The sequence below is a fragment of the Pogoniulus pusillus genome, unplaced genomic scaffold (assembly GCF_015220805.1).
Source record: "Pogoniulus pusillus isolate bPogPus1 unplaced genomic scaffold, bPogPus1.pri scaffold_131_arrow_ctg1, whole genome shotgun sequence".
In the NCBI taxonomy this organism is placed as follows: domain Eukaryota; kingdom Metazoa; phylum Chordata; class Aves; order Piciformes; family Lybiidae; genus Pogoniulus; species Pogoniulus pusillus.
Window position 1 is genome coordinate 1 of NW_026974567.1, and position 25,858 is coordinate 25,858.

General features: G+C 59.7%; 2 protein-coding genes across 3 annotated transcripts in view; both read right to left on the reverse strand.

The window, feature by feature from the left end:
• Positions 1 to 237: 237 nt before the first annotated feature.
• On the reverse strand, positions 238 to 6,750 carry LOC135173907 (integrin beta-7-like; the record flags this gene model as incomplete). The annotated part of the gene is made up of 6 exons (XM_064141117.1): positions 6,693 to 6,750; positions 5,916 to 5,989; positions 3,867 to 4,074; positions 2,429 to 2,599; positions 937 to 1,178; positions 238 to 396 (listed from the first exon to the last, which is right to left on the reverse strand). Coding segments are annotated over exons 1-6 (912 nt in total), but the record flags the coding sequence as incomplete, so codon positions are not given.
• Positions 6,751 to 12,037: 5,287 nt separating this feature from the next.
• The window catches only part of LOC135173906 (electroneutral sodium bicarbonate exchanger 1-like), a 39,396-nt gene continuing 25,575 nt past the window's right edge, over positions 12,038 to 25,858 (reverse strand). For both annotated transcript variants that reach the window (XM_064141114.1, XM_064141116.1), the window contains 10 exons: positions 25,054 to 25,215; positions 23,829 to 23,942; positions 21,254 to 21,415; positions 18,567 to 18,818; positions 17,240 to 17,308; positions 16,113 to 16,286; positions 14,726 to 14,863; positions 13,404 to 13,501; positions 12,283 to 12,395; positions 12,038 to 12,096 (listed from right to left, as the gene is read on the reverse strand). In XM_064141114.1, the coding sequence (XP_063997184.1) occupies positions 12,308 to 12,395; positions 13,404 to 13,501; positions 14,726 to 14,863; positions 16,113 to 16,286; positions 17,240 to 17,308; positions 18,567 to 18,818; positions 21,254 to 21,415; positions 23,829 to 23,942; positions 25,054 to 25,215 (1,257 nt within the window). In that variant the 3' untranslated portion in view covers positions 12,038 to 12,096; positions 12,283 to 12,307. The remainder of the gene's footprint in view (positions 12,097 to 12,282; positions 12,396 to 13,403; positions 13,502 to 14,725; positions 14,864 to 16,112; positions 16,287 to 17,239; positions 17,309 to 18,566; positions 18,819 to 21,253; positions 21,416 to 23,828; positions 23,943 to 25,053; positions 25,216 to 25,858) is intronic.

Sequence of the window (25,858 nt, forward strand, 5' to 3'; positions counted from 1 at the left end):
TAGTGGGAGGGGGGGCAGTGGGTGCTGAGGGGTGGGGGGCAATGGTAATAGGCAGCAGTGGGGGGTGCTGGGGGGGGCAATGGGTGCTGGGTGGTGCTAAGGCATGGGGGGGTGATGGTAATGGGGGGGGGTGCTGGGGGGGCAGTGGGTGCTGGGGCGGGGCTGGGAGGTGCGGGGGGGGGGGAGGGGGTGCTGAGGTCTTCCAACACCCCCAGCCCCGGCGCTGGTGGCACCTACGTAGAGGTGGCTGCTGGCATAGACCCCCTGGGCATCCAGGTGGCAGCGGCTGTCGGGGGGCAGGACGATGCCCCCCAGCTTGCCATCCCCTGCCGTGTGGAAGGCATCGTCGGAGGCGAAGACCAGCAGGCGGGTGGCAGGGCGCCAGCCAATCAGCTCCTGGGGGGGGGGGCACAGCTCCCCTGGCACAGAGCCACCCACGGGCAACCGCTGCAGGGGCCCCCACGCTCACCTGGCACAGGAACCCCCCCCCCAAGATCACCTGGCACAGGAACCCCCCCCCAAGCTCACCTGGCACAGGAACACCCCCCCCCCAAGCTCACCCATCCCAAGGTCTCCAAGCCCACCTGGCACAGGGCATCTACACTCACCTGGCACTGTGCCACCCAAGCTCACCTGGCACAGGGTCCCCACTCTCACCTGGCACAGGGTCCCCAAGCCCACCTGGCACAGTGTCTCCAGGCTCACCCGGCACAGGGTCCCCACACTAGCCTGGCACATAGCCCCCCCCCCAAGCCCACCTGGCACAAGGTCCCCAGACTCGCCTGGCACAGGGTCCCCACACTAGCCTGGCACAGGGTCCCCACTTTCGCCTGGCACAAAGTCCCCAGGCCCACCTGGCACAGGGTCCCCAGACTCGCCTGGCACATAGCCCCCCCCCAAGCCCACCTGCCCCCCTTGCAGGGTGCCCGGGCTCACCTGGCACAGCGCCACCTGCAGGATGGCATCGAAGCCGCCCTCGGGCGCGTCCAGGTTGGCAGAGATGCGCTGGGCACGGACCCGAGCGGAGAACTGCTGCGGGTCGGCGGTGAGGGAGAGGAGGTGGCGGAAGGCTGCGGGGGGGGCGCAGGGCACCTCCCGCTCCGGGCAGGGGTTCCGCAGCCTGCTGGGCACGGTGCTGACGTAGGGCAGCACAGGCTTGTCCACGAAGGAGCCGAAGCCTGGGGGGCACAGCAGGCGTCGGGGGGGGTGGGGGTGGGCATCAGAGTGCCCCCAGATGCCAACTCACCTCCCTACTGCCACCAGCAAAGAGGCACCAAAACACCCCCAGATGCCAACTCACTTCCCTACTGCCACCAGGGAGGCATCAAAGCACCCCCAGGTGCCAACCTATTCCCTAATGCCACCACCAGAGAGGCACCAAAGCACCCCCAGATGCCAACTCACTTCCCTACTGCCTCCAGGGAGGCATCAAAGCACCCCCAGGTGCCAACCTATTCCCTAATGCCACCACCAGAGAGGTACCAAAGCACCCCCAGATGCCAACTCACCTCCCTACTGCCTCCAGGGAGGCATCAAAGCACCCCCAGGTGCCAACCTATTCCCTACTGCCACCACCAGAGAGGCACCAAAGCACCCCCAGATGCCAACTCACCTCCCTACTGCCACTAGGGAGGCATCAAAGCACCCCCAGGTGCCAACTCACCTCCCTGCCACCAGAGAGGCACCAAAGCACCTCCAGATGCCAACTCACCTCCCTACTGCCACCACCAGAGAGGCATCAAAGCACCCCCAGATGCCAACTCACCTCCCTACTGCCTCCAGGGAGGCATCAAAGCACCCCCAGATGCCAACTCACCTCCCTGCCACCAGGGAGGCACCAAAGCACCCCCAGATGCCAACTCACCTCCCTACTGCCACCCCCAGGGAGGCACCAAAGCACCCCCAGATGCCAACTCACCTCCCTACTGCCACCAGAGAGGCACCAAAGCACCCCCAGATGCCAACTCACCTCCCTACTGCCTCCAGAGAGGCACCAAAGCACCCCCAGATGCCAACTCATCTCCCTACTGCCACCAGAGAGGCACCAAAGCACCCCCAGATGCCAACTCATCTCCCTACTGCCTCCAGGGAGGCATCAAAGCACCCCCAGATGCCAACTCACCTCCCTACTGCCTCCAGGGAGGCATCAAAGCACCCCCAGGTGCCAACCTATTCCCTAATGCCACCACCAGAGAGGCACAAAAGCACCCCCAGATGCCAACTCACCTCCCTACTGCCTCCAGGGAGGCACCAAAGCACCCCCAGATGCCAACTCACCTCTACTGCCCCCACAAGAGAGGCACCAAAGCACCCCCAGATGCCAACTCACCTCTACTGCCCCCACCAGAGAGGCACCCAAGCACCCCACAGACACCACCTCCCTCCCCCCCTGCCGCAGTGCCCTGCTGGTGCCCCCCGTGGTGCCCACCGATGCGCAGGGAGGCGGTGGCATTGCCCAGGGCTGCCAGCAGGTCTGTGCCCAGCCTGTGCAGGTGCTCCAGGTCGTCCCTCATGGAGTAGGAGAGGTCCAGCAGGTAGTAGAGGTCCACAGGGTGCCCCTGGAGCCTGCGGAACCTCACCTGGAAGCTCTGCTCCTCCCCTGGCAGCAGCGGGCAGGAGGGCATCAGAGCCCTGGCACAGCTCAGCAGCGTCGTCCCCCCCCCCCCTCCCGGGCAGCCAGTGCCAGCCTCCAGCCAGTCACAGAGCTGTGCTGTGCCAGCCCCCAGCGTGGGCACAGCTACAGCAGCTGCCACCTTCCCCTGTGCCCAGCCATTGGCGTCCTCCAGCCATTGGCATCCTGCAGCCACCTCCATCCTTCATCATCATCCTCCATCCATCATCATCATCCTCCACCCATCATCATCATCCTCCATCCACCTCCATCCTCCACCCATCATCATCATCCTCCACCCATCATCATCCTCCATCCACCTCCATCCTCCACCCATCATCATCATCCTCCACCCATCATCATCATCCTCCATCCACCTCCATCCACCATCATCCTCTCTTTACCTCCATCTATCATCATCATCATCATCCATCCTCCATCCACCTCCATTCCTCATCCATCTCTATCCATCATCATCATCCTCCATCCACCTCCATCCCTCCATCCACCTACCTCTATCCATCATCATCATCCTCTCTCAACCTCCATCCATCATCATCATCCCCTTCCATCCCTCCATCCATCTCCATTCATCATCATCCTCCATCCACCTCCATTCCTCATCCATCTCTATCCATCCTCTATCCACCTCCATCCATCTCTATCCTCCATCATCATCATCATCATCATCATCATCATCATCATCCATCCACTTCCATCCCCCATCCACCTCCATTCCTCATCCATCTCTATCCATCCTCCATCCACCTCCATCCATCTCTATCCATCCTCCTCCTCCTCCTCCTCCTCCTCCTCCATCCACTTCCATCCCCCATCCACCTCCATCCCTCCATCCACCTACCTCTATCCATCTTCATCCTCCATCAACCTCCATCCTCCCTCTACCTCTATCCATCATCATCCTCCTACCTCCATCCATCTTCATCCTCCATCCACCTCCATCCTCCCTCTACCTCTATCCATCACCACCATCCACCTCCATCCATCTCCATTCATCATCATCCTCCATCCACCTCCATCCCTCCACCTTAATCCTCCATCCACCTCCATCCCTTCATCCACCTCCATCCACCATCATCATCCTCCATCCACCTCTATCCTTCCACCTCCACCCTCCATCTGCCTCCATCTCTCCCCCTCCATCTCCATCCCTTTCTCCCACCCTCTCCCTCTCCAGCTCCACCCATCCCTATCCCTCCATCTCCCTCCCCTCCCCCCCCTCGCTGCCCCTCACCAGGCCTCAGCAGGACCTGCACCTTCTGGGGCCTCAGCTGGGTGGGTGCAGCCCCCCCCGGGCCCCCCCCAGCCCCCAGCTCCTCATCCTGCAGCATCCTGACGCTGCCCTGGGGCTGCACCACGGCCTGGGGCGGGCACCCTGCGAGCTGCAGCAGCTCCCGCGGGGCACAGCGAGGGGCAGCAGCCTCGGCCCCCCCCGGGAAGCCCTGCAGGAGGTGGGGGAGGGAGGGGGGAGTCAGCACTGGCACCCCCCCACTGCAGCCCTCCTGCACCCCACAACCCCCTGGCACCCACCCCCCTGCGCCCCACATCTGTCCTCTGTATCCCAACCCTTGCTCTGCACTCAACGCCCCCCAACCCCCATCCCCCAAACCCCCTGCACCCCAAATCCTCTGCACCCCAAACCCCCTGCACCCCAAACCCCCTGCACCCCACACCCCCTGCACCCTACACCCCCTGCACCCCACACCCCCTGCACCCCAAATCCCCTGCACCCATCCCCTGCACCCCACACCCCCTGCACCCTACACCCCCTGCACCCCACACCCCCTGCACCCCAAACCCCCTGCACCCCAAATCCCCTGCACCCCACACCCCCTGCACCCTACACCCCCTGCACCCCACACCCCTTCTGCACCCCACACCCCCTGCACCCCACACCCCTTCTGCACCCCACACCCCCTGCACCCCAAATCCCCTGCACCCCAAATCCCCTGCACCCCAAACCCCCTGCACCCCAAATCCCCTGCACCCATCCCCTGCACCCCACACCTCCTGCACCCCAAATCCCCTGCACCCCAAACCCCCTGCACCCCACACCTCCTGCACCCCAAATCCCCTGCACCCCAAACCCCCTGCACCCCACACCCCCTGCACCCCAAATCCCCTGCACCCCTTTTGCACCCCACATCCCCTGGCACCCATCCCCTGCACCCCAAAACCCCCTGCACCCCACATCTGTTCTCTGTATCCCAACCCCCTGCACCCCACATCCCTTCTGCACCCCACACCCCCTGGCACCCACCCCCCTCCCCCCAAACCCCTGCCCCCCACATCTCATTCCCCTTTGCACCCCAACCCCCACCCCCTGCCCCCCCCAAATCCTCTGCCCTCCACCCCCCATCTCCTGCCTCCCCCCAGCCCCCCCTGTCCCCATCCCTTCTGCCTTCAGCCCCTCCTCACCCCCCCAAACCCCTTCCCCCCAGCACCCCACAAGGGCGGGGGGGGCCAGGGGGGGTGCTGGGTCCTGTGTCCCCTCCCCCCCCCCCCCCCAGCTGTTTGTCACTGAGGTTTGTGCTGCTTCCTGGTGCCAAACCGCAGGGACAGGGCGGGGGGGGGGCAGGGACCCCGCAAAGGGGGTGGGGAGGGGACACACCCAGGGAAGTGGGGGGGGGACACACAACGGAGACCATCCTCCCCCCCGGGCCATGGGAACCTTGGGGGGGGACACAGAAGACCCCCCCCAAGGACACAGAGGACCCCCCCCTCGGCGACAGGGGGACCCCCAGGGATGGGGGAGGGGGGGGGTGTCGAAATGACTCCGAGTGTGAGAGGGGTCCGGGGGGGGGACATGGCCGCAGGAGAGTGGGGTCAGGGGAAGCACCGCGGGGGGGGACTGCTGGTGCGGGTGAGGGGGGGGGGTCAGGGGGGGCGGGTTTGGGTCTGGAGTGGGGGAGTGGGGAGGGGGGGGGGGGTCAGGGGGGGTGGGTTTGGGTCCGGTTGGGGGGGGGGTTTGGGGGGGTGGGTTTGTGTCCGGGGAGGGGGGGGTCAGGGGGGGTGGGTTTGGGTCCGGAGTGGGGGTCAGGGGGGTGGGTTTGGGTCCGGTTGGGGGGGGGGGGTTTGGGGGGGTGGGTTTGTGTCCGGGGAGGGGGGGGTCAGGGGGGGATGGGTTTGGGTCTGGAGTGGGGGGGGTGAGGAGGGGGGTGGGGAGGTCAGGGGGGGTGGGTTTGTGTCCGGAGTGGGGGGGGGGGGAGGTTGGGGGGGGAGTTTGAGCCTGGGGAGGGGGTGTGTGGGGGGGGTCCCGGTGTGTGCCCTCCCCCCCCCTCACCGGGTCCTCGCACCAGGCGCAGCTCGGGTGGGCGCGGACGCAGGCGGCGCAGGACGCGTGGGACTCGCAGGACACTGGGGGGGGGGGGTTAAGTGGGGGTGTGTGTGGGGGGGGGGGGTAAAAGACTCCCCCCCCCCAAGACGCTAAGCCCCCCCCCGAAATCTCATCTACCCTGCCCCCATCCCCCCCCACCCCGGCAGCAGCAGGAACCCCCCCCCGGGGGCTCCATGGTTGATATATGTGGGGGTGGGGGGCGTGGGGGGGGCACATCCTGCCCCTAGGGGTGGGGGTGAATAAAAGACCCCCCCCAAGACGTTAAGACCCCCCCCAGGGGCTCCATGGTTGAATATGGGGGGGGGGGGGGGCACAACCTGCCCCTGGGGGGTGCTAAAAGGACGATAAGAGACTCCCCCCCCACGACCCCAGCCTCATCTGCCCTGCCCCCCCCCCCCCGGCAGCAGCAGCAAGAGACCCCCCCCCGGGAGCTCCCTGCTTGGAATGTGTGTAGTGATGGGGGGGGGGGGGCACATCCTGCCCCCGCGGGTGGGGGTGAGTAAAAGACCCCCCCCAGATGCTAAGACCCCCCCAGACGCTCAGACCCCCCCCAGTCTCACCTGCCCTGGCCCCCCCGCAGCAGCAGAACCCCCCCGGGAGATCCATAGTGGGGGGCATATGGGGGGGGGGGGCAACATCCTAGCCCCATGGGTGGGGGTGAGTAAAAGACCCCCCCCAGACGTTCAGACCCCCCCAGACGCTCAGACCCCCCCCCAGTCTTACCTGCCCTGGCCCCCCCCGGCAGCAGCAGCAGCAGCAGGAGCCCCCCCGGGAGCTCCATGCTTGGGATGTGTGCGTTGGGGGGAGGGGGGGGTAAGGGGGGGGACCACATCCTGCCTCTAGGGGTGGGGCTGGGGGGGGGGAAACGGACGCGGGGGGGGGGGGAGCACACCGCGGGTGTGGTTGGGGAGCCCCACCCTGACCCCACCCACCGCGAGGAGGGGTTTGGGGGGGGGCAGGTGTAAGGGGGGGGGGGCACAGAGTGACTCTTTTTGGGAGGGGGGGGCATGGGGGGGGTGGGTACAGAGTGACTCTTTTTGGGGGGGGTTTAGGGGGGGGTGGGTTTTAATCCGGGGGGGGCACAGAGTGACTCTTTTTGGGGGGGGGATTTGGGGGGGGGTGGGTTTTAATCCGGGGGGGGCACAGAGTGACTCTTTTTGGGGGGGGGATTTGGGGGGGGGTTGGGTTTTAATCCGGGGGGGGGGGGGCACAGAGTGACTCTTTTTGAGGGGGGGTTTGGGGGGGGGGTGGGTTTTAATCCGGGGGGGGCACAGAGTGACTCGTTTTGGGGGGGGTTTAGGGGGGGGTGGGTTTTAATCCGGGGGGGGGGCACAGAGTGACTCTTTTTGGGGGGGGGATTTGGGGGGGGTTGGGTTTTAATCCGGGGGGGGGGCACAGAGTGACTCTTTTTGGGGGGGGGATTTGGGGGGGGGGGGTTGGGTTTTAATCCGGGGGGGCGCACAGAGTGACTCTTTTTTTGGGGGGGGGGGCACCCTTGGGGGGGGCCCAAGGGCTTTAATGGAGGCTGAGGGGGGAGGGCAGGAGCACCCTGGGGGGGGGCTCTGAGTATTTGGGGGGGGGGCACAAGGGCAGCCTTGGGGAGGGGTCATAAAGTTGTATTTTGGGGGGGACACGACACTGAGTGCACCTTGGGGGGGGGGCACAGAGGGGGCACCCTTTGAGGAGTGTTGAAATGGAGCTTTGTCTTTGGGGGGGGCACTCAGGGGCACCCCTGGGGCGGGGGGGCTGGGTGCTGGGAGGGGCACGGAGGGCACCCCGGGGGGGGCACAATGGTACCTTGAAGCAGGCATCAGACTGGGGTTGGGGGGGGGGGTCAGGGGCACCCCAGTGGGGGGGTCTGGGAGTTGGGGGGCACAGAGTGAGGCTTGGGGGGCGTCTTGGTGCTGGGAGGGGGCACAGGAGCACCCCTGGGGGGGGGCGCTGGGACTGCTGGGGGGGGGCATGAGGGCATCCTTGGGCAGGGGTTGGATGCTTTTGGGGGGGGGTTGGGACTGTTAGGGGCACCCCTGGGGGGGGCTGGGCGCTGGGAGGGGGCACAGAAGGCATCCCTGGGGGGGGCACAATGGCACCTTGGAGTAGGCATCAGACTGGGTGTTGGGGGGGGGCACTCAGGGGCACCCCAGTGGGGGGGTCTGGGTGTTGGGGGGCACAGAGTGGCACCCTTGGGGGGGGGGGAAGGGGCAGAGTGGCACCCTTGGGTGGGGGCCTGGGGGGGGAACAGGGCAGAGTGGTACCTTTGGGTGAGGGTCTTGGGGTTGGGGGCAGAGTGGCACCCTTGGGTGGGGGTCTGGGGGGGGTCAGGGGGCCTTGGGTGGGGGTCTGGGGCGCAAGGGGGCAGAGTGGCACCCTTGGGTGGGGGTCTGGGGGGGGAAGGGGCAGAGTGGCACCCTTGGGTGGGGGTCTGGGGCGCAAGGGGGCAGAGTGGCACCCTTGGGTGGGGGTCTGGGGGGAGAAGGGGCAGAGTGGCACCTTTGGGTGGGGGTCTGGGGGGGGTCAGGGGGCAGAGTGGCACCCTTGGGTGGGGGTCGGGGGGGGAAGGAGCACAGTGGCACCTTTGGGTGGGGGTCTGGGGGGGAAAGGGGCAGAGTGGCACCCTTGGGTGGGGGTCTGGGGGGGGGTGTCAGGGGGCAGAGTGAAACCCTTGGGTGGGTGAGGGTCTGTGGGGGTCAGAGGGCAGAGTGACACCCTTGGGTAGGTGGGGGTCGGGGGGCAGAGTGGCACCCTTGGGTGGGGGTAGGGGGGGAAGGGGCAGAGTGGCACCTTTAGGTGAGGGGCTGGGGGCTGGGGGCAGAGTGGCACCCTTGGGTGGGTGGGGGACTGGGGGGCAAGGGGGCAGAGTGGCATCCTTGGGTGGAGGTCTGGGGGGCAGAGTGGCACCCTTGGGTGGGGCTCAGAGGAGGCAGAGTGGCACCCTTGGGTGGGGGTCTGGGGGGCGGTTGGGCACCACCGGAGCCTCGGGCGGGGCTGAGGAGCAGCGGCGGAGGGCGGCGGCAGGAGCCGGAGCAGCTCTGAGCCGTTTTGGGCTCCGGCAGCGGCGCAGGAGGGGTTGGAAGCTGCTGCGGGTTGGGAACTGCTCACAGCCTGCGGCGGAGAGGCTCGGAACTGCTGCCGGTGCAGGCAGCTGCAGGCAGCAATGAGCCCTGCCCTGAGCCTCCTCTGCTGCAGGCTGCACCCCCCCAGCTCCCTCAGCCTCTCCTCACAGGGCTGTGCTCCAGGCCCCTCCCCAGCCTTGCTGCCCTGCTCTGGGCACCTTCCAGCACCTCAACATCTCTCTGCAATGGAGGAGCCCAGAACTGGGCACAGCACTGCAGGGGTGGCCTGAGCAGTGCTGAGCACAGGGGCACAAGAACCTCCCTTGCCCTGCTGCCCACACTGCTCCTGAGCCAGCCCAGGATGCCATTGGCTCTGCTGCCCACCTGGGCACTGCTGCCTCCTCTGCAGCTCCTCTCCTCCAGCACCCCCAGGGCCCTCTCTGCCTGCCTGCTCTCAGCCACTCTGGCCCCAGCCTGGAGCTGCTTGGGGTTGTTGTGGCCAAAGTGCAGAACCTGCCCTTGGCCTTGTTCAGTCTCATCCCACTGGCCTCTGCCCACCCATGCAGCCTGGCATGGTGCCCCTGCAGTGCTCTGCTACCCTCCAACAGCTCCACAGCTGCTCCCAGCTTGGTGCCAGCTGCAAACTCACTGCTGCTGGACTCAATCCCCTGCTCCAGAGCATCACTAAAGACATTGAACAGGACTGTGCCCAGCACTGACTCCTGGGGGACAGCATTGGTGCCAGCTGCCAGCTGCATGTGGCACCATTCACCACCCCTCTCTGTGCCCATCACTGACCCCTGGGGCACAGCACTGGTGCCAGCTGCCAGCTGCATGTGGCATCATTCACCACCATTCTCTGTGCCCAGCACTGACCCCTGGGGCACAGCACTGGTGCCAGCTGCCAGCTGCATGTGGCACCATTCACCACCCCTCTCTGAACCCATCCTTCCAGCCAGTTCTTGACCCATACCAGAGTGAACCTGTCCAAGCTGCCAGCTGTGCCAGGAGCTTGTTGTGGCAGACGGTGCCAGGCAGACTCCATCCACACCACCAAAGGAGCTCAGGTTGGTCAGGCAGGACCTGCCCTTGCTGAACCCCTGCTGGCTGAGCCTGACCCCTTGGCCACATCCTTTGGTCTTTGGGGCAGGGCTTTGGGTGAGCTAAAACCTCCTCTGCTTGTATCATTCCTGCCTTATCAAATCAAACACATCAGGGGCCAGGGACCCCCCCCCCAGAGCTGCAATGAACTGGTGGAGAATGTGTCACAGAGAGCAGAAAGCTGCTGGGTACATTGAAAACTTATCTTTGGGGGGGGGGATGAAAGAAAAGGAAAGGAAAGAAAAAGGAGGGAGAAAAGAGAGCAGAAAGCTGCTGGGTACATTGAAAACTTATCTTTGGGGGGGGGGAAGAAAAGAAAAGGGAAGAAAAGGGAAGAAAAGGGAAGAAAAGAAAAGGGAAGAAAAGGGAAGAAAAGAAAAGAAAAAAAGAAAAGAAAAGAAAAGAAAAGAAAAGAAAAGAAAAGAAAAGAAAAGAAAAGAAAAGAAAAGAGAAGAGAAGAGAAGAGAAGAGAAGAGAAAAGAAAAGAAAAGAAAAGAAAAGAAAAGAAAAGAAAAGAAAAGAAAAGAAAAGAAAAGAAAAGAAAAGAAAAGAAAAGAAAAGAGAAAAGAAAAGAAAAGTGAAGAGAAGAGAAAAGTGAAGAGAAGAGAAGAGAAGAGAAGAGAAGAGAAGAGAAGAGAAGAGAAGAGAAGAGAAGAGAAGAGAAGAGAAGAGAAGAGAAGAGAAGAGAAGAGAGAAGAGAAAAGAGAAGAGAAGAGCAGAGAAGAGAAGAGCAGAGAAGAGAAGAGAAAAGAGAAGAGAAGAGAAGAGAACAGAAAAGAAAAGAAAAGAAAAGAAAAGAAAAGAAGAGAAGAGAAGAGAAGAGAAGAGAAGAGAAGAGAAGAGAAGAGAAGAGAAGAGAAGAAAGAAAGAAAAGAAAAGAAAAGAAAAGAAAAGAAAAGAAAAGAAAAGAAAAGAAAAGAAAAGAAAAGAAAAGAAAAGAAGAGAAGAGAAGAGAAGAGAAGAGAAGAGAAGAGAAGAGAAGAGAAGAGAAGAGAAGAGAGAGAAGAGAAGAGAGAAGAGAAGAGAAGAGAAGAGAAGAGAAGAGAAGAGAAGAGAAGAGAAGAGAAGAGAAGAGAAGAGAGAAGAGAAAAGAGAAGAGCAGAGAAGAGAAGAGAAAAGAGAAGAGAAGAGAAGAGACGAGAAGAGAAGAGAAGAGAAGAGAAGAGAAGAGAAGAGAAGAGAAGAGAAGAGAAGAGAAGAGAAAAGAAAAGAAAGGAAAAGAAAAGAAAAGAGAAGAGAAGAGAAGAGAAGAGAAGAGAAGAGAAGAGAAGAGAAGAGAAGAGAAGAGAAGAGAAGAGAAGAGAAGAGAAGAGAAGAAAAGAGAAGAAAAGAGAAGAGAAGAAAAGGGAAGAAAAGGGAAGAAAAGGGAAGAAAAGGGAAGAAAAGAGAAGAAAAGGGAAGAAAAGAGAAGAAAAGAGAAGAAAAGAAAAGAGAAGAAAAGAGAAGAAAAGAAAAGAGAAGAAAAGAAAAGAAAAGAAAAGAAAAGAAAAGAAAAGAAAAGAAAAGAAAAGAAAAGAAAAGAAAAGAAAAGAAAAGAAAAGAAAAGAAAAGAAAAGAAAAGAAAAGAAAAAAGAAAAAGGAGGGAGAAAAGAGAGCAGAAAGTTGCTGGGTACATTGAAAACTTATCTTTGTGGGGGGAGAAGAAAAGAAAAGGGAAGAAAAAGGCGAGAGAAAAGAGAGGAGGAGTCGGAGTCGGAGTCGGACACTGAACCCCAGCGCTGGATGGTGAAGCAGCAGAGCGCCTCTAGCACTACAGGACGCGCACGGACACACGGAGGCTGCACGACACCGAAAGCCCCTGGGCTGGGAGGTGCTCCCCAGCCCTCTGCGGGTGCTGAACGCCCGAAGCACACCAAAGGGTCGCCGCAAACGGCTGCGTGGCTTTGCTGGGAGTGCTCCGCCCGGAGAAGAGCTGCTTCTGCCTCGGCGCATCCCTGAGTCGCAGCTCCTTCCTCTGCCCCGACGGCCAGGTGCTGGAGCAGGGGGGAAAGAGAGGGGGCAGAAAGAAGGGAAGCAGTCAGTGGCTGCACTGCTGGCTCAGCCCCCACTGTGGGGCCAGCCCAGCAGAGAGCAGCTGGTTTGCATGCCAGGCTCCACTGCCAGCAGTGGGCACTGCCAGGCACCCTGCAGCGTGGAGGCGCTCAGGGGCAGTCCTTCACCTCTCAGCTCCCCCCCAGCCCCCGTTCAGGCTGTTCCTGTGTTCATGGGCAGAGCCTTCCACGTGGTGGTCTTCGACATCTCGTCTGAGATGTTGATCTCTGAAGGGTCAGACCTGAAAGCAGAGTTTTACACAGCAGTGAGCCAGCAGTGCCCAGGTGGCAAAGAAAGCCAAAGGCATCCTGGCTTGGGTGGCAGCAGGGATAGGAGGGGTTCAAACCCCCTGTGCTCAGCACTGCTGAGGCCATGCCTGGAGTGCTGAGGTCAGCTCTGGGCCTCTCACTTCAGGAAGGACATTTGAGGGGCTGGAGCCTGTCAGGAGAAGGGCAACGATGCTGGAGGATGGCCTGGAGCACCCTGAGGAGGAGCTGAGGGAGCTGGGGGGTGTTGAGGCTGTCTGAGGGGAGACCTCATTGCTCCCTACAGCTCCCTGTGGGGAGGTGGCAGCAAGGAGGGTGCAGCCTCTGCTCCGTGGTGCCAAGGGGCAGGAGCAGGGGAAATGTTGCTTCTGTGTCAGGGAAGGTTCATGGAGCAGCTCAGGAGATACTTCAGCACTGGAAGGGCTCTCAAACCTTGGCACAGGCTGCCCAGGGAGTCACCAGCCCTGGGGATGTGCCAGCAGCCTGTGGGCCTGCTGCTTGGGGCCATGGTTTGGTGTTGACCTGGGTCAAGGGTTGGACTGGATGAGCTCAGAGGTGTTCTGTGATGGAACTGGTGACACTAAGCACATCAGCACCAGGAGCAGGGAGCCCCAGGGAGTCAGAGCTCAGCATGGTTTGGCTGCATTGGATTGGTCTGGTTTGGTCTGGTCTGGATTGGGGAGGAGAATGTGGGAGCTGCAGAGCAGCAGCTCCATGCAGTGGTGTTTAGCCCTGGCCTGAGTTCCAAAGCCACAGCTGGCACAGGTCATGCTTGCAACAACTCATCCACATGTGCAAGGGTCTGCAGTTGTCCTCAGGTGAGTGATGCTGCAAGATCTGGGGGGGGAGGGTGTGGGGGGTGCCAGATGTGAGCTGGGGATCAGAGCCCTGTGATCACCTCCTGTGCCAAACACCTCTCCCAGCTAATCCTGCCAGGAGCACTGGCACCTGGTGCCACTGGCACTGCTGCCACAAGTGTTTACCTGTCCCTGCTTGGCTTGGGCAGATCCAAGCCTTCAGTCTTCCCCAGCTTCAGCTGAACTGAGTTTGCTGCAGCAGCTTCCATCATCTTCTGGGACTCCTGGTGTAAAAAGGGACAAATCATGGGATCACAGAACCAGGCAGGTTGGAAGAGAGCTCCAAGAGCATCCAGTCCAACCTAGCACCCAGCCCTGCCCAATCACCCAGACCATGGCACTCAGTGCCCCAGCCAGGCTTGGCACCAACACCTCCAGCCATGGGCACTGCACCACCTCCCTGGGCAACCCATTCCAGTGCCAATCACTCTCTCTGACAACAACTTCCTAACAACATCCAGCCTAGACCTGCCCTGGCACAGCTTCAGGCTGTGTCCCCTTCTCCTGGCCCTGGCTGCCTGGCAGCAGAGCCCAACCCCACCTGGCTACAGCCTCCCTGCAGGCAGCTGCAGGCAGCAATCAGCTCTGCCCTGAGCCTCCTCTGCTGCAGGCTGCACCCCCCCCAGCTCCCTCAGCCTCTCCTCACAGGGCTGTGCTCCAGGCCCCTCCCCAGCCTTGCTGCCCTGCTCTGGGCACCTTCCAGCACCTCAACATCTCTCTGCAGTGGAGGAGCCCAGAACTGGGCACAGCACTGCAGGGGTGGCCTGAGCAGTGCTGAGCACAGGGGCACAAGAACCTCCCTGCTCCTGCTGCCCACACTGCTCCTGAGCCAGCCCAGGATGCCATTGGCTCTGCTGCCCACCTGGGCACTGCTGCCTCCTCTGCAGCTCCTCTCTCACAGCACCCCCAGGGCCCTCTCTGCCTGCCTGCTCTCAGCCACTCTGGCCCCAGCCTGGAGCTGCTTGGGGTTGTTGTGGCCAAAGTGCAGAACCTGCCCTTGGCCTTGTTCAATCTCATCCCCTTGGCCTCTGCTTAAGTTCTCTGTCTGGGGTCAGAGTGCAGACAAACCAAAGAGGCAGCCAGAGGCCCCACACAAGCTATCCTTTTGTTCCAGCCCACAGCAGCTTTGGCTTTCAGTGCAGCATGGCAAAGCTCTTTCCCACCAAGCATCTGCTCCAGGCTGCCTCATGGCCAAACCTTTCCGTAGTGAGCAGATGTGAGCAGCAGGAATGATTGTGAGGATCATTTTAAAGACCTCAGCTCTGCTCCAGCACTAAGCTCACTGCTAACTGAAGAACAGAAGCATGGCAAGGTGGGACCTCAGCTCTCAGGAGTCATTGCTCTTAACCTCTGGTCAGCCCCCATCATTGCAGGACAAGTTGTGATGGAAGCAGGCAAGCTCACGGCCCGAGGGGGATTTCCAGCTCCAGGTACCCAGCAAACTTTACCTCCTCTTCTTTGGCTTCATTTTTGGCATCATCCAACTTCTTCTTCTTGCTCTCTGGCATGAGGTCATCCAGAAAGCTGAGCTCCCTCTTGGAGAAGCAGAAATCCATCACTTTGCGGACGAAAACGAGGGCCAAAACCTTCAGGAGGAAGAAGGAAGAGGCAGTGAGGCCAGAGGGGATGGCACAGTGGTGCAGGCATCCCTCTGGCAAGCAGCCTCCCTGTGCCTCTGCCTGCCTGGACATGCTCTTCTGCCAGGACCCATGGCAGTAAACAGGTTGTGTAACACCCACACCCTCCCCAGCCCATGGATCCCTGGGGTCCACCCAAGTGATCCCCATATTTGGGAGGGTCCAGGCAAACAGCTCCTGCCTATTAAGGTAAGGTTTGGGCTTACTGCCAACCTGATTGGTCACTTTAGATGGCCAAATGAGCCATGAATCTCGTCCCAGAGTCTATAAAGAGGGGTGCAAAGGAGCACCAGGTGATGCTGTGATGCTGTGATGCTGTGATGCTGTGATACTGTGGTGCTGTGATGCTGTGATGCTGTGATACTGTGATGCTGTGATACTGTGATGCTGTGATGCTGTGATACTGTGATACTGTGATACTATGAGACTGTGATACTGTGATGCTGTGATGCTGTGATACTGTGATACTGTGATGCTGTGATGCTGTGATACTGTGATGCTGTGATACTGTGATACTATGAGACTGTGATACTGTGATACTGTGATGCTGTGATGCTGTGATGCTGTGATGCTGTGATACTGTGATGCTGTGATGCTGTGATGCTGTGATGCTGTGATGCTGTGATGCTGTGATACTGTGATACTGTGATACTGTGATGCTGTGATGCTGTGATACTGTGATACTATGAGACTGTGATGCTGTGATGCTGTGATACTGTGATGCTGTGATGCTGTGATGCTGTGATGCTGTGATGCTGTGATGCTGTGATGCTGTGATGCTGTGATACTGTGATACTATGAGACTGTGATGCTGTGATGCTGTGATGCTGTGATGCTGTGATACTGTGATACTGTGATACTGTGATGCTGTGATACTGTGATACTGTGATACTGTGATACTGTGATGCTGTGATGCTGTGATACTGTGATGCTGTGATGCTGTGAGAATGGCTTGGCCAGCTCATCTGCCAGCTCTCTCAGCACCCTAGGGTGGATCCCATCCGGTCCCATGATCTTGTGAGGATCTGAGTGTCTCAGCAGGTCCCTAACTGCTTCCTCATGGATTAGAGGGGGACTAAGTGGACATCCACCACTTCAGGAGTCCAGCTGTGCTGGAGACAACCTGTCCCACTAGTGAAGACTGAGGCAAAGGAGGCGTTAAGAAATCCCCCTCTGCAGCACAGCCCCAGGCTCTTACCATCATGGGGAAGATGATGGCAGCAGGGGACACCTTGATGGCCCAGAGCAGGGCGAGGCAGAGCAGCTGGATCAGGGTGAAGCAGTGCACCTTGCGCAGGGGCACATGGCGCAGGTAGATGAAGTCTGGCTGGTGCTTGGCTGGCATCCAGAACAGCTTCAGGCGGTCGAAGAACTGCCAAGAGAGAAGGGGCAGAGCTGCCAACTTGGGCCTGCAGGAAGGCTCTGGCCCTGTTGAGGTGTGGAGAGGGCTTCCAGGGTCTCAACTTCAAGGAGAAAGCAGGGAGCCTGCTATGTTCCCCCCCCCTCCACCCCCACCCCAGCTGCAGCCTTCACTTTCCCTTTCCTCCATTTCGATGCCAGCTTGCCCACAACAGCTGCCCACCAAGGTGCACTCTCATGGTTGGCATGATAGGCCCAAAATAGGCTTCAACAGCTCCTGGCTTACCAGTTGCATGTGGCACCATTCAGCACAACTCTCTGGGCACAGCACTGATGACAGCTGCCAGCTGGATCTGGCACCATTCACCACCACTCTCTGTGCCCAGCACTGACCCCTGGGGCACAGCACTGGTGCCAGCTGCCAGCTGCATGTGGCACCATTCACCACCCCTCTCTGTGCCCAGCACTGATCCCTGGGGCACAGCACTGGTGCCAGCTGCCATCTGGATCTGGCACCATTCACAACCCCTCTCTGTGCCCAGCACCGATCCCTGGGGCACAGCACTGGTGCCAGCTGCCAGCTGGATCTGGCACCATTCACCACCCCTCTCTGTGCCCAGCACTGACCCCTGGGGCACAGCACTGGTGCCAGCTGCCAGCTGCATGTGGCACCCTTCAGCACCCCTCCACTCATCTCATGTACCACTTCCACACCCCTGAGGACCTGTTGGGTGCTGATTTCTCCCCTCCGCTGCCATCGCCATAGGCGGCAGAATACACCTCCAGGCTTGGGCACTCCACCTCCCCTGGCCATGACCTTTTAGGGGGTAAGAGAAATTTTCCCCACTCCCCAAATCTATCTCAATGCCCTCACAGAAAGATTTCCATGGCTTGGTTTTGGAGAGGCTTTCCCCTTGCTTCCATCAGAGGTGCAGCAGCAGGGAGCAGGCACTGCTGAGTCCCTACCTGGATTCCTCGCAGCGACGACACCCCCATGTAGAGAAAGACTCCGTAGAGCACAGGCATGGGGATGAACTGGGGAGAAGAATGCAGCCTTTACTGGTGGGAATGGCATTGGTGGTGTGTCCCCCCCACTCTCCTCCTCTACATGCACTGCCCAAAGCTTTCCAGATCCCCACAGAGTGCACCTGGGTGGAAGAGACCTAAGAGAGCATCCAGGCAAACCATGAGCCCAGCACTGAGATGTGTTGGGTTTCAGTCACTGCAGGCACAGGCAGTCTGCAGTGAGTCAATGCTCTGCTTCAGGCTGAGCTTTTGAGGCCTGCTCCATCAGAACATGGTCCAGAGAGCCTGGAGGTAAAGAGGTGGTTCCACCACCAAATGCCAGGGCAGGGAAGCATTCTTGTGCCTTCTGTGGTAAGAGGCAAAAGCAATAAAGCCTCCTCTCAGCAAGGCAGGCTCCTTCCTGAGGCAGCAGGCAAGGGAGCTCCTGGGGAGTAGTGTCACAGAACTCCATCATGGTGAGGTTGGAATGGACCTCTGGAGAGCATCCTCCCTGCCAGAGCAGGGGCACCCAGGGCAGGGCACACAGCAACGCAGCCAGGTGAGGGGGGAAAGTCTCCAGAAGAGATTCCACAACCTCTTGGGGCAGCCTGCTCCAGGCTCCAGCACTCTCACAGGGACAAAGAAATGTTCCCTTCTGTTCCCTGGCACCTCCTCTACTCCAGCTGGCACCCAGTGACCCTTGTCCTGTCATTGGACATCTCTGAGCAGAGCCTGGCTCCAGCCCTGCACATCCTTATCAGCAGCAGTGAGGGCAGCCCTCAGGCTCCTCTGCTCCCAGCTCCTCAGCCTGTGCTCACAGGAGATGTTCCACTGCCTGCAGCAGCTTTGTGCTCTGGGCTGGACTCTCTCAAGCAGTTCCCTGAGGTCCTTCTTGACCTGAGGAGCCCAGACCTGGACACAGTACTCCAGATGTGACCTTTCAGGGCATTGTCTTTAGTTCTGAGGCATTTGGGGCAGGAAATGGCAAACTGCTGTCTGCTGCCAAACGAGCAGAGGCTCTGCTTGGATTTGCCTTCACTGTGAGCCCTGGACACGAGTGAGCCTGAAATAGACCTGACCACCCAAGCCACTGCATTGCTGAGTTATGTTGAGCACAGCAAGCTGGGGCTGAAGGAGTGGAAGGCTGAATGAAGCTGGTTCCCACTTGGGTCAAGCTGCAAGGTCTGGGATCGTCTCCTCCACAGCTCCTTGGAGCTGCAGAGGAGACTGTTTCTGTGGCAGTGCCCAGCAGCTGGTGCTTGCTGGGCTGTCTGCATGCCCCACTTACCTGTAAGACTGAAGTGAAGAAGACAGAGCAGCCCATGAGCACAAAGATCATCAACCCAGTGACTCTCTGCTCCCGGATGCCCAGGAACTTGGGCTGCTCTCCTGGCGCCGAGCAGGCAGACTCCACTTTGAGGCTGTTCACATGGGTGATGGACAGGACAGTGGCAGCCACAAACCAGGGCAGCCCCATCACAGAGCACACCCCAAGCATTACAGCCACCATGAAAAGGTCCAGGTGGTAGCCACAGCCTTTCTGCAGGAATCAAAACAAGGAACAGAGCAACCCAGTATCACAGTGTCACAGTGTCACAGTGTCACAGTGTCACAGTGTCACAGTATCACAGTGTCACAGTGTCACAGTGTCACAGCATCACAGCATCACAGCATCACAGCATCACAGTATCACAGTGTCACAGTATCACAGTATCACAGCATCACAGCATCACAGCATCACAGTATCACAGCATCACAGCATCACAGTACCACAGCATCACAGTATCACAGTGTCACAGCATCACAGCATCACAGCATCACAGCATCACAGCATCACAGCATCACAGTATCACAGTATCACAGTATCACAGCATCACAGCGTCACAGCGTCACAGTGTCACAGCATCACAGCATCACAGTACCACAGCATCACAGTATCACAGCGTCACAGCATCACAGTGTCACAGTGTCACAGTGTCACAGCATCACAGCATCACAGTGTCACAGCATCACAGTATCACAGCATCACAGTATCACAGTATCACAGTATCACAGCATCACAGCATCACAGTGTCACAGCATCACAGTATCACAGCATCACAACATCACAGTATCACAGCATCACAGCATCACAGCATCACAGTGTCACAGCATCACAGTGTCACAGCATCACAGTATCACAGCATCACAGCATCACAGTGTCACAGTGTCACAGTGTCACAGTATCACAGCATCACAGTGTCACAGCATCACAGTATCACAGCATCACAACATCACAGTATCACAGCATCACAGCATCACAGCATCACAGTGTCACAGTATCACAGCATCACAACATCACAGTATCACAGCATCACAGCATCACAGCATCACAGTGTCACAGTGTCACAGTATCACAGCATCACAGCATCACAGCATCACAGTGTCACAGTGTCACAGTATCACAGCATCACAGCATCACAGCATCACAACATCACAGTATCACAGTATCACAGCATCACAGCATCACAGTATCACAGTATCACAGTATCACAGTATCACAGCACCACAGCATCACAGCATCACAGCATCACAGTATCACAGCATCACAACATCACAGTATCACAGCATCACAGCATCACAGCATCACAGCATCACAGCATCACAGTGTCACAGTGTCACAGCATCACAGCATCACAGTATCACAACATCACAGCATCACAGCATCACAGTATCACAACATCACAGCATCACAGTATCACAGCATCACAGCATCATCAGGGTTGGAAGAGACCTCACAGCTCATCAAGTCCAACCCTTTAGCACAGAGCTCAAGGCCAGACCATGGCACCAAGTGCCACGTCCAGTCCTGCCTTGAACAGCTCCAGGGACGGCGACTCCACCACCTCCCCGGGCAGCCCATTCCAGTGGCCAATGACTCTCTCAGGGAAGAACTTTCTCCTCACCTCCAGCCTAAATCTCCCCTGGCACAGCCTGAGGCTGTGTCCTCTCGTTCTGGTGCTGGCCACCTGAGAGAAGAGAGCAACCTCCTCCTGGCCACAACCACCCCTCAGGTAGTTGTAGACAGCAATAAGGTCTCCCCTGAGCCTCCTCTTCTCCAGGCTAACCAATCCCAGCTCCCTCAGCCTCTCCTCGTAGGGCTGTGCTCAAGGCCTCTCCCCAGCCTCGTTGCCCTTCTCTGGACACGCTCAAGCATCTCAATGTCCCTCCTAAACTGGGGGGCCCAGAACTGAACACAGCACTCAAGGTGAGGTCTAACCAGTGCAGAGTACAGGGGCAGAATGACCTCCCTGCTCCTGCTGGCCACACCATTGCTGATGCAGGCCAGGATGCCACTGGCTCTCTTGGCCACCTGGGCACACTGCTGGCTCATGTTCAGGCAAGTATCAATCAGCACCCCCAGATCCCTCTCTGTCTGGCTGCTCTCAGCCACTCTGACCCCAGCCTGTATCTCTGCATGGGGTTGTTGTGGCCAAAGTGCAGCACCCTGCCCTTGGAGCTATTGAAGCCATCCCCTTGGACTCTGCCCATCTGTCCAGGGGGTCAAGGTCCTGCTGCAGAGCCCTTCTACCCTCCAACCCCACAGCAGAGGAGCAGGGCCAGAGGCTCCAGCCCTGCCCTGCACACGACTCAGCTTCTGCAAACAAGATCTGGAACCAAACAAGGTTTGGAGCATGGAAAATCCACCAGGAGCTCAGCCACCAGAGGTGGTCTGGGGAGTTTGTGTGATACCAGCAGAAACCTCCACCACCTCTGCCTGGTGCAGTGCACCCAAACAAGCCTTGCCTGCAACCTCTGCTGGCATTTCAAACCCTGCCCTGAGCAAAGGCTGCTGCTCAAGAAGTGCTGCCCCCCAAAGCCCAGCCTGCCGTGCAGCTTGGCTGCCTCCCTACCCGTGGCTTGAAAGAGAAGCTCCCACCCATCCCTGCAGCCCAGAGTGGGGTGGGATGGAGGTCATCTCTTGCAGCTGCTCACCTTCAGCCTGTGCTCGTTCCTGTTGACGATGACAGCTGTGATCTGCTGGTCCATGAAGATCAGGATGGTGCAGAGCAGGGCTGGGATGAGTGCAGCCAGCACTGTCCACCAAGGATTGGGTCCTATGGGGTTGATCACCCACCCGCGGTCATCTCTGGTGGGCTGCAGCAAAGCACACACACAGCAGCATCACCTCCCAGCCCAGGCACTGCACTGCCTTGGATCCTTCCCCTGCTGCTGCTGCCCTGTGCCACAGCATCTCCCAGCCCTGGCACTGCACTGCCTTGGATCCTTCCCCTGCTGCTGCCCTGTGCCACAGCATCTCCCAGCCATGGGCACTGCACTGCCTTGGGTCCTTCCCCTGCTGCTGCTGCCCTGTGCCACAGCATCTCCCAGCCCAGGCACTGCACTGCCTTGGGTCCTTCCCCTGCTGCTGCTGCCCTGTGCCACAGCATCTCCCAGCCATGGGCACTGCACTGCCTTGGATCCTTCCCCTGCTGCTGCTGCCCTGTGCCACAGCATCTCCCAGCCCAGGCACTGCACTGCCTTGGATCCTTCCCCTGCTGCTGCTGCCCTGTGCCACAGCATCTCCCAGCCCTGGCACTGCACTGCCTTGGATCCTTCCCCTGCTGCTGCTGCCCTGTGCCACAGCATCTCCCAGCCCAGGCACTGCACTGCCTTGGATCCTTCCCCTGCTGCTGCTCTGTGCCACAGCATCTCCCAGCCATGGGCACTGCACTGCCTTGGATCCTTCCCCTGCTGCTGCTGCCCTGTGCCACAGCATCTCCCAGCCCAGGCACTGCACTGCCTTGGATCCTTCCCCTGCTGCTGCTCTGTGCCACAGCATCTCCCAGCCCAGGCACTGCACTGCCTTGGATCCTTCCCCTGCTGCTGCCCTGTGCCACAGCATCTCCCAGCCCTGGCACTGCACTGCCTTGGATCCTTCCCCTGCTGCTGCCCTGTGCCACAGCATCTCCCAGCCCTGGCACTGCACTGCCTTGGATCCTTCCCCTGCTGCTGCCCTGTGCCACAGCATCTCCCAGCCATGGGCACTGCACTGCCTTGGATCCTTCCCCTGCTGCTGCTCTGTGCCACAGCATCTCCCAGCCATGGGCACTGCACTGCCTTGGATCCTTCCCCTGCTGCTGCTGCCCTGTGCCACAGCATCTCCCAGCCCTGGCTTCAGGTCATTCTCTCCCAGTGGCTTCAGCAGTTTCCTCTCTGCTGGCATCTACAGATGTTTCTCTTCTATCTCCTTCCAGTTCCAGCCTCTTCTCCAGACCCACCCACAGAGAATCATAGAATCACAGAACCAAGCAGGTTGGAAGAGAGCTCCAGGATCAGCCAGTCCAACCTAGCACCCTGCCCTGCCCAATCACCCAGAGCATGGCACTAAGTGCCTCATCCAGGCTTCTCTTGAACACCTCCAGCCATGGGCACTGCACCACCTCCCTGGGCAGCCCATTCCAATGCCAATCACTCTCTCTGACAACAACTTCCTAACAACATCCACCCTAGACCTCCCCTGGCACAGCTTGAGGCTGTGTCTCCTTCTCCTGCCCCTGCCTGCCTGGCAGCAGAGCCCAACCCCACCTGGGCACAGCCTCCCTGCAGGCAGCTGCAGGCAGCAATCAGCTCTGCCCTGAGCCTCCTCTGCTGCAGGCTGCACCCCCCCAGCTCCCTCAGCCTCTCCTCACAGGGCTGTGCTCCAGGCCCCTCCCCAGCCTTGCTGCCCTGCTCTGGGCACCTTCCAGCACCTCAGCAGCTCTCTGCAATGGAGGAGCCCAGAACTGGACACAGCACTGCAGGGGTGGCCTGAGCAGTGCTGAGCACAGGGGCACAAGAACCTCCCTTGTCCTGCTGCCCACACTGCTCCTGAGCCAGCCCAGGATGCCATTGGCTCTGCTGCCCACCTGGGCTCTGCTGCCCACCTGGGCACTGCTGCCTGCTCTGCAGCTCCTCTCTGCCAGCACCCCCAGGGCCCTCTCTGCCTGCCTGCTCTCAGCCACTCAGTCCCCAGCCTGGAGCTGCTTGGGGCTGCTGTGGCCAAAGTGCAGAACCTGCCCTTGGCCTTGTTCAGTCTCATCCCCTTGGCCTCTGCCCACCCATGCAGCCTGGCATAGTGCCTCTGCAGGGCTCTGCTACCCTCCAACATCTCCACACTGCTCCTAGCTTGGTGCCAGCTGCAAACTCACTGCTGCTGGACTCAATCCCCTGCTCCAGAGCATCGATAAAGACATCAAACAGGACTGTGCCCAGCACTGAGCCTTGGGGCACAGCACTGGTGCCAGCTGCCAGCTGCCTGTGGCACCATTCACCACCACTCTCTGGGCACAGCACTGACCCCTGGGGCACAGCACTGGTGCCAGCTGCCAGCTGCATGTGGCACCATTCACCACCCCTCTCTGTGCCCATCACTGATCCCTGGGGCACAGCACTGGTGCCAGCTGCCAGCTGCATGTGGCACCCTTCAGCACCCGTCTCTGGGCTCAGCCCTCCAGCCAGTTCCTGCCTCCAAACCACCCTGTGGGCACCCTGAAGGCTTGGGACAGCAAAAGTCCCAGCCCTGCATTACCTTGAAGACGTGGGGGACGTGGAGCTTTGGGGATGGGATCCCAATCAGGATGTCCATGAGCACCATGATGAGGATGGTGAGGAAAACAGCAAAGTCACTGACTGTGGACCTGACCTGGGGCAAGAAAGCAGAGCTGAAAAGGGGCTGCAGCAAAAGATGGGCAGCTTGGGGACATCAGCAACACCGAGCTGGGGGCCAGAGTGGCAGCACTCTGAGGCCAGGCAGCCAGACTGCCCCTGCTGTGCCTGAGACATCTGCTGCTGGGCCACTGAAAAAGCTTAGCTGGGTGGGAAAAGGCTTTGCAAAACCTTCCCAGCTCAACCAGAACTGCTGCCTGGCAGGGGGACAGCCACACTCACAGCTAGAGCAGGGCTGAGGCAGTTCCTCAGAAGGCAGAAATTGTCCCTCTGTCTGTGGTGGTTCCTCACCAGAACCAGCCTTGGGCACAGGAGGTGGCAAAAAAACATCTGCCTGGGGGGGAGCTGAATTCTCCCTGCCTGAGCAAAACCATGGCCCAGGGCAGGTCCTGAGGCAGGTGGGAATGCACTCGTGGGAAGCAGTGAGGGACACTCGAGGTGATGGAGAGCTTGGCCCTCCAGGACAGCATTTCCTGGCTGACAAATGTTGTTTGGTGCTCCAGGAGAGTCATCACCAACAGCCTCCTGGGCTGCACCAGAGGGGCTGCAGTGAGTAGGTCAGAGAGGGTCTCCTCTCCTTCTGCTCTGCTCTGCCCTGCTGAGGCCACGTCTGGAGTATTGTGTCCAGGTCTGGGCCCCTCAGGTCAAGAAGGACCTCAGGGAGCTGCTTGAGAGAGTCCAGCCCAGAGCACAAAGCTGCTGCAGGCAGTGGAACATCTCCTGTGAGCACAGGCTGAGGGAGCTGGGAGCAGAGGAGCCTTGAGGCTGCTCTCATTGCTGCAGACAGGGCTGGAGCCAGGCTCTGCTCAGGGCTGTCCAGTGGCAGGACCAAGCTCACTGAGTGCCAGAGAACAGAAGGCAAAACTTTCCCTCTGTGAGAGTGCTGGAGCCTGGAGCAGGCTGCCCAGAGAGGTTGTGGAGTCTCCTCTGGAGGCTGCATCCCCTGCATGCCCTGCCCTGGGTGCCCCTGGCAGGGGCATTGAACTGGCTGCTCTCCAGAGGTCCCTTCCAACCTCACCCTGCTGGGGTGCTGTGATCTTGGGCAATGTATGTGTGGAGACTGCTGCTGGCCACCACCTTCCACCTACTCTGGTTGGGAAGTAAGGGCTGGTTTTGAACTTCTTCAGCAGGCTGGACAGGAGAAAGGTGGAGAAGAAGAGGATGCAGCACCAGAAGAGGACATTAGGTGTGTAGGGCCCATCACGTCCACAGGCAGGTCCTTGAAACTCTCCATGCAGGTGGCGACATTCCTGGAGGGAGAGAGCAGCAGGACCCAGGCAGAGCAGGGAGACTGCAGGGGCTGGGCCCAGCAGCCAGGACCTTGGCACTGCTGCTGCCAGCAGGGGTTGGCAGGGGGGGAGCAGCAGCAGCTAAGGCACACATCCACTACACAGAGCACAGGTAGGAGAGAGATGGAGAGCACAGACCTGAGGCTCAGCCTCTGCCTGTACAGCAGCTCAGACACTACACAAAGCACAGGCAGGGGAGGGATGGAGAGCAGAGACCTGAGGCTCAGCCTCTGCCTGTACAGCAGCTCAGACACTACACAGAGGACAGGCAGGAGAGGGATGGAGAGCACAGACCTGAGGCTCAGTCTCTGCCTGTACAGCAGCTCAGACACTACACAGAGCACAGGCAGGAGAGGGATGGAGAGCAGAGACCTGAGGCTCAGTCTCTGCCTGAGCAGCAGCTCAGACACTACACAGAGCACAGGCAGGAGAGGGATGGAGAGCACAGACCTGAGGCTCAGTCTCTGCCTGAGCAGCAGCTCAGACACTACACAGAGCACAGGCAGGAGAGGGATGGACAGCACAGACCTGGGGCACAGCCTCTGCCTGAGCAGCAGCTCAGACACTACACAGAGCACAGGGAGGAGAGGGATGGAGAGCACAG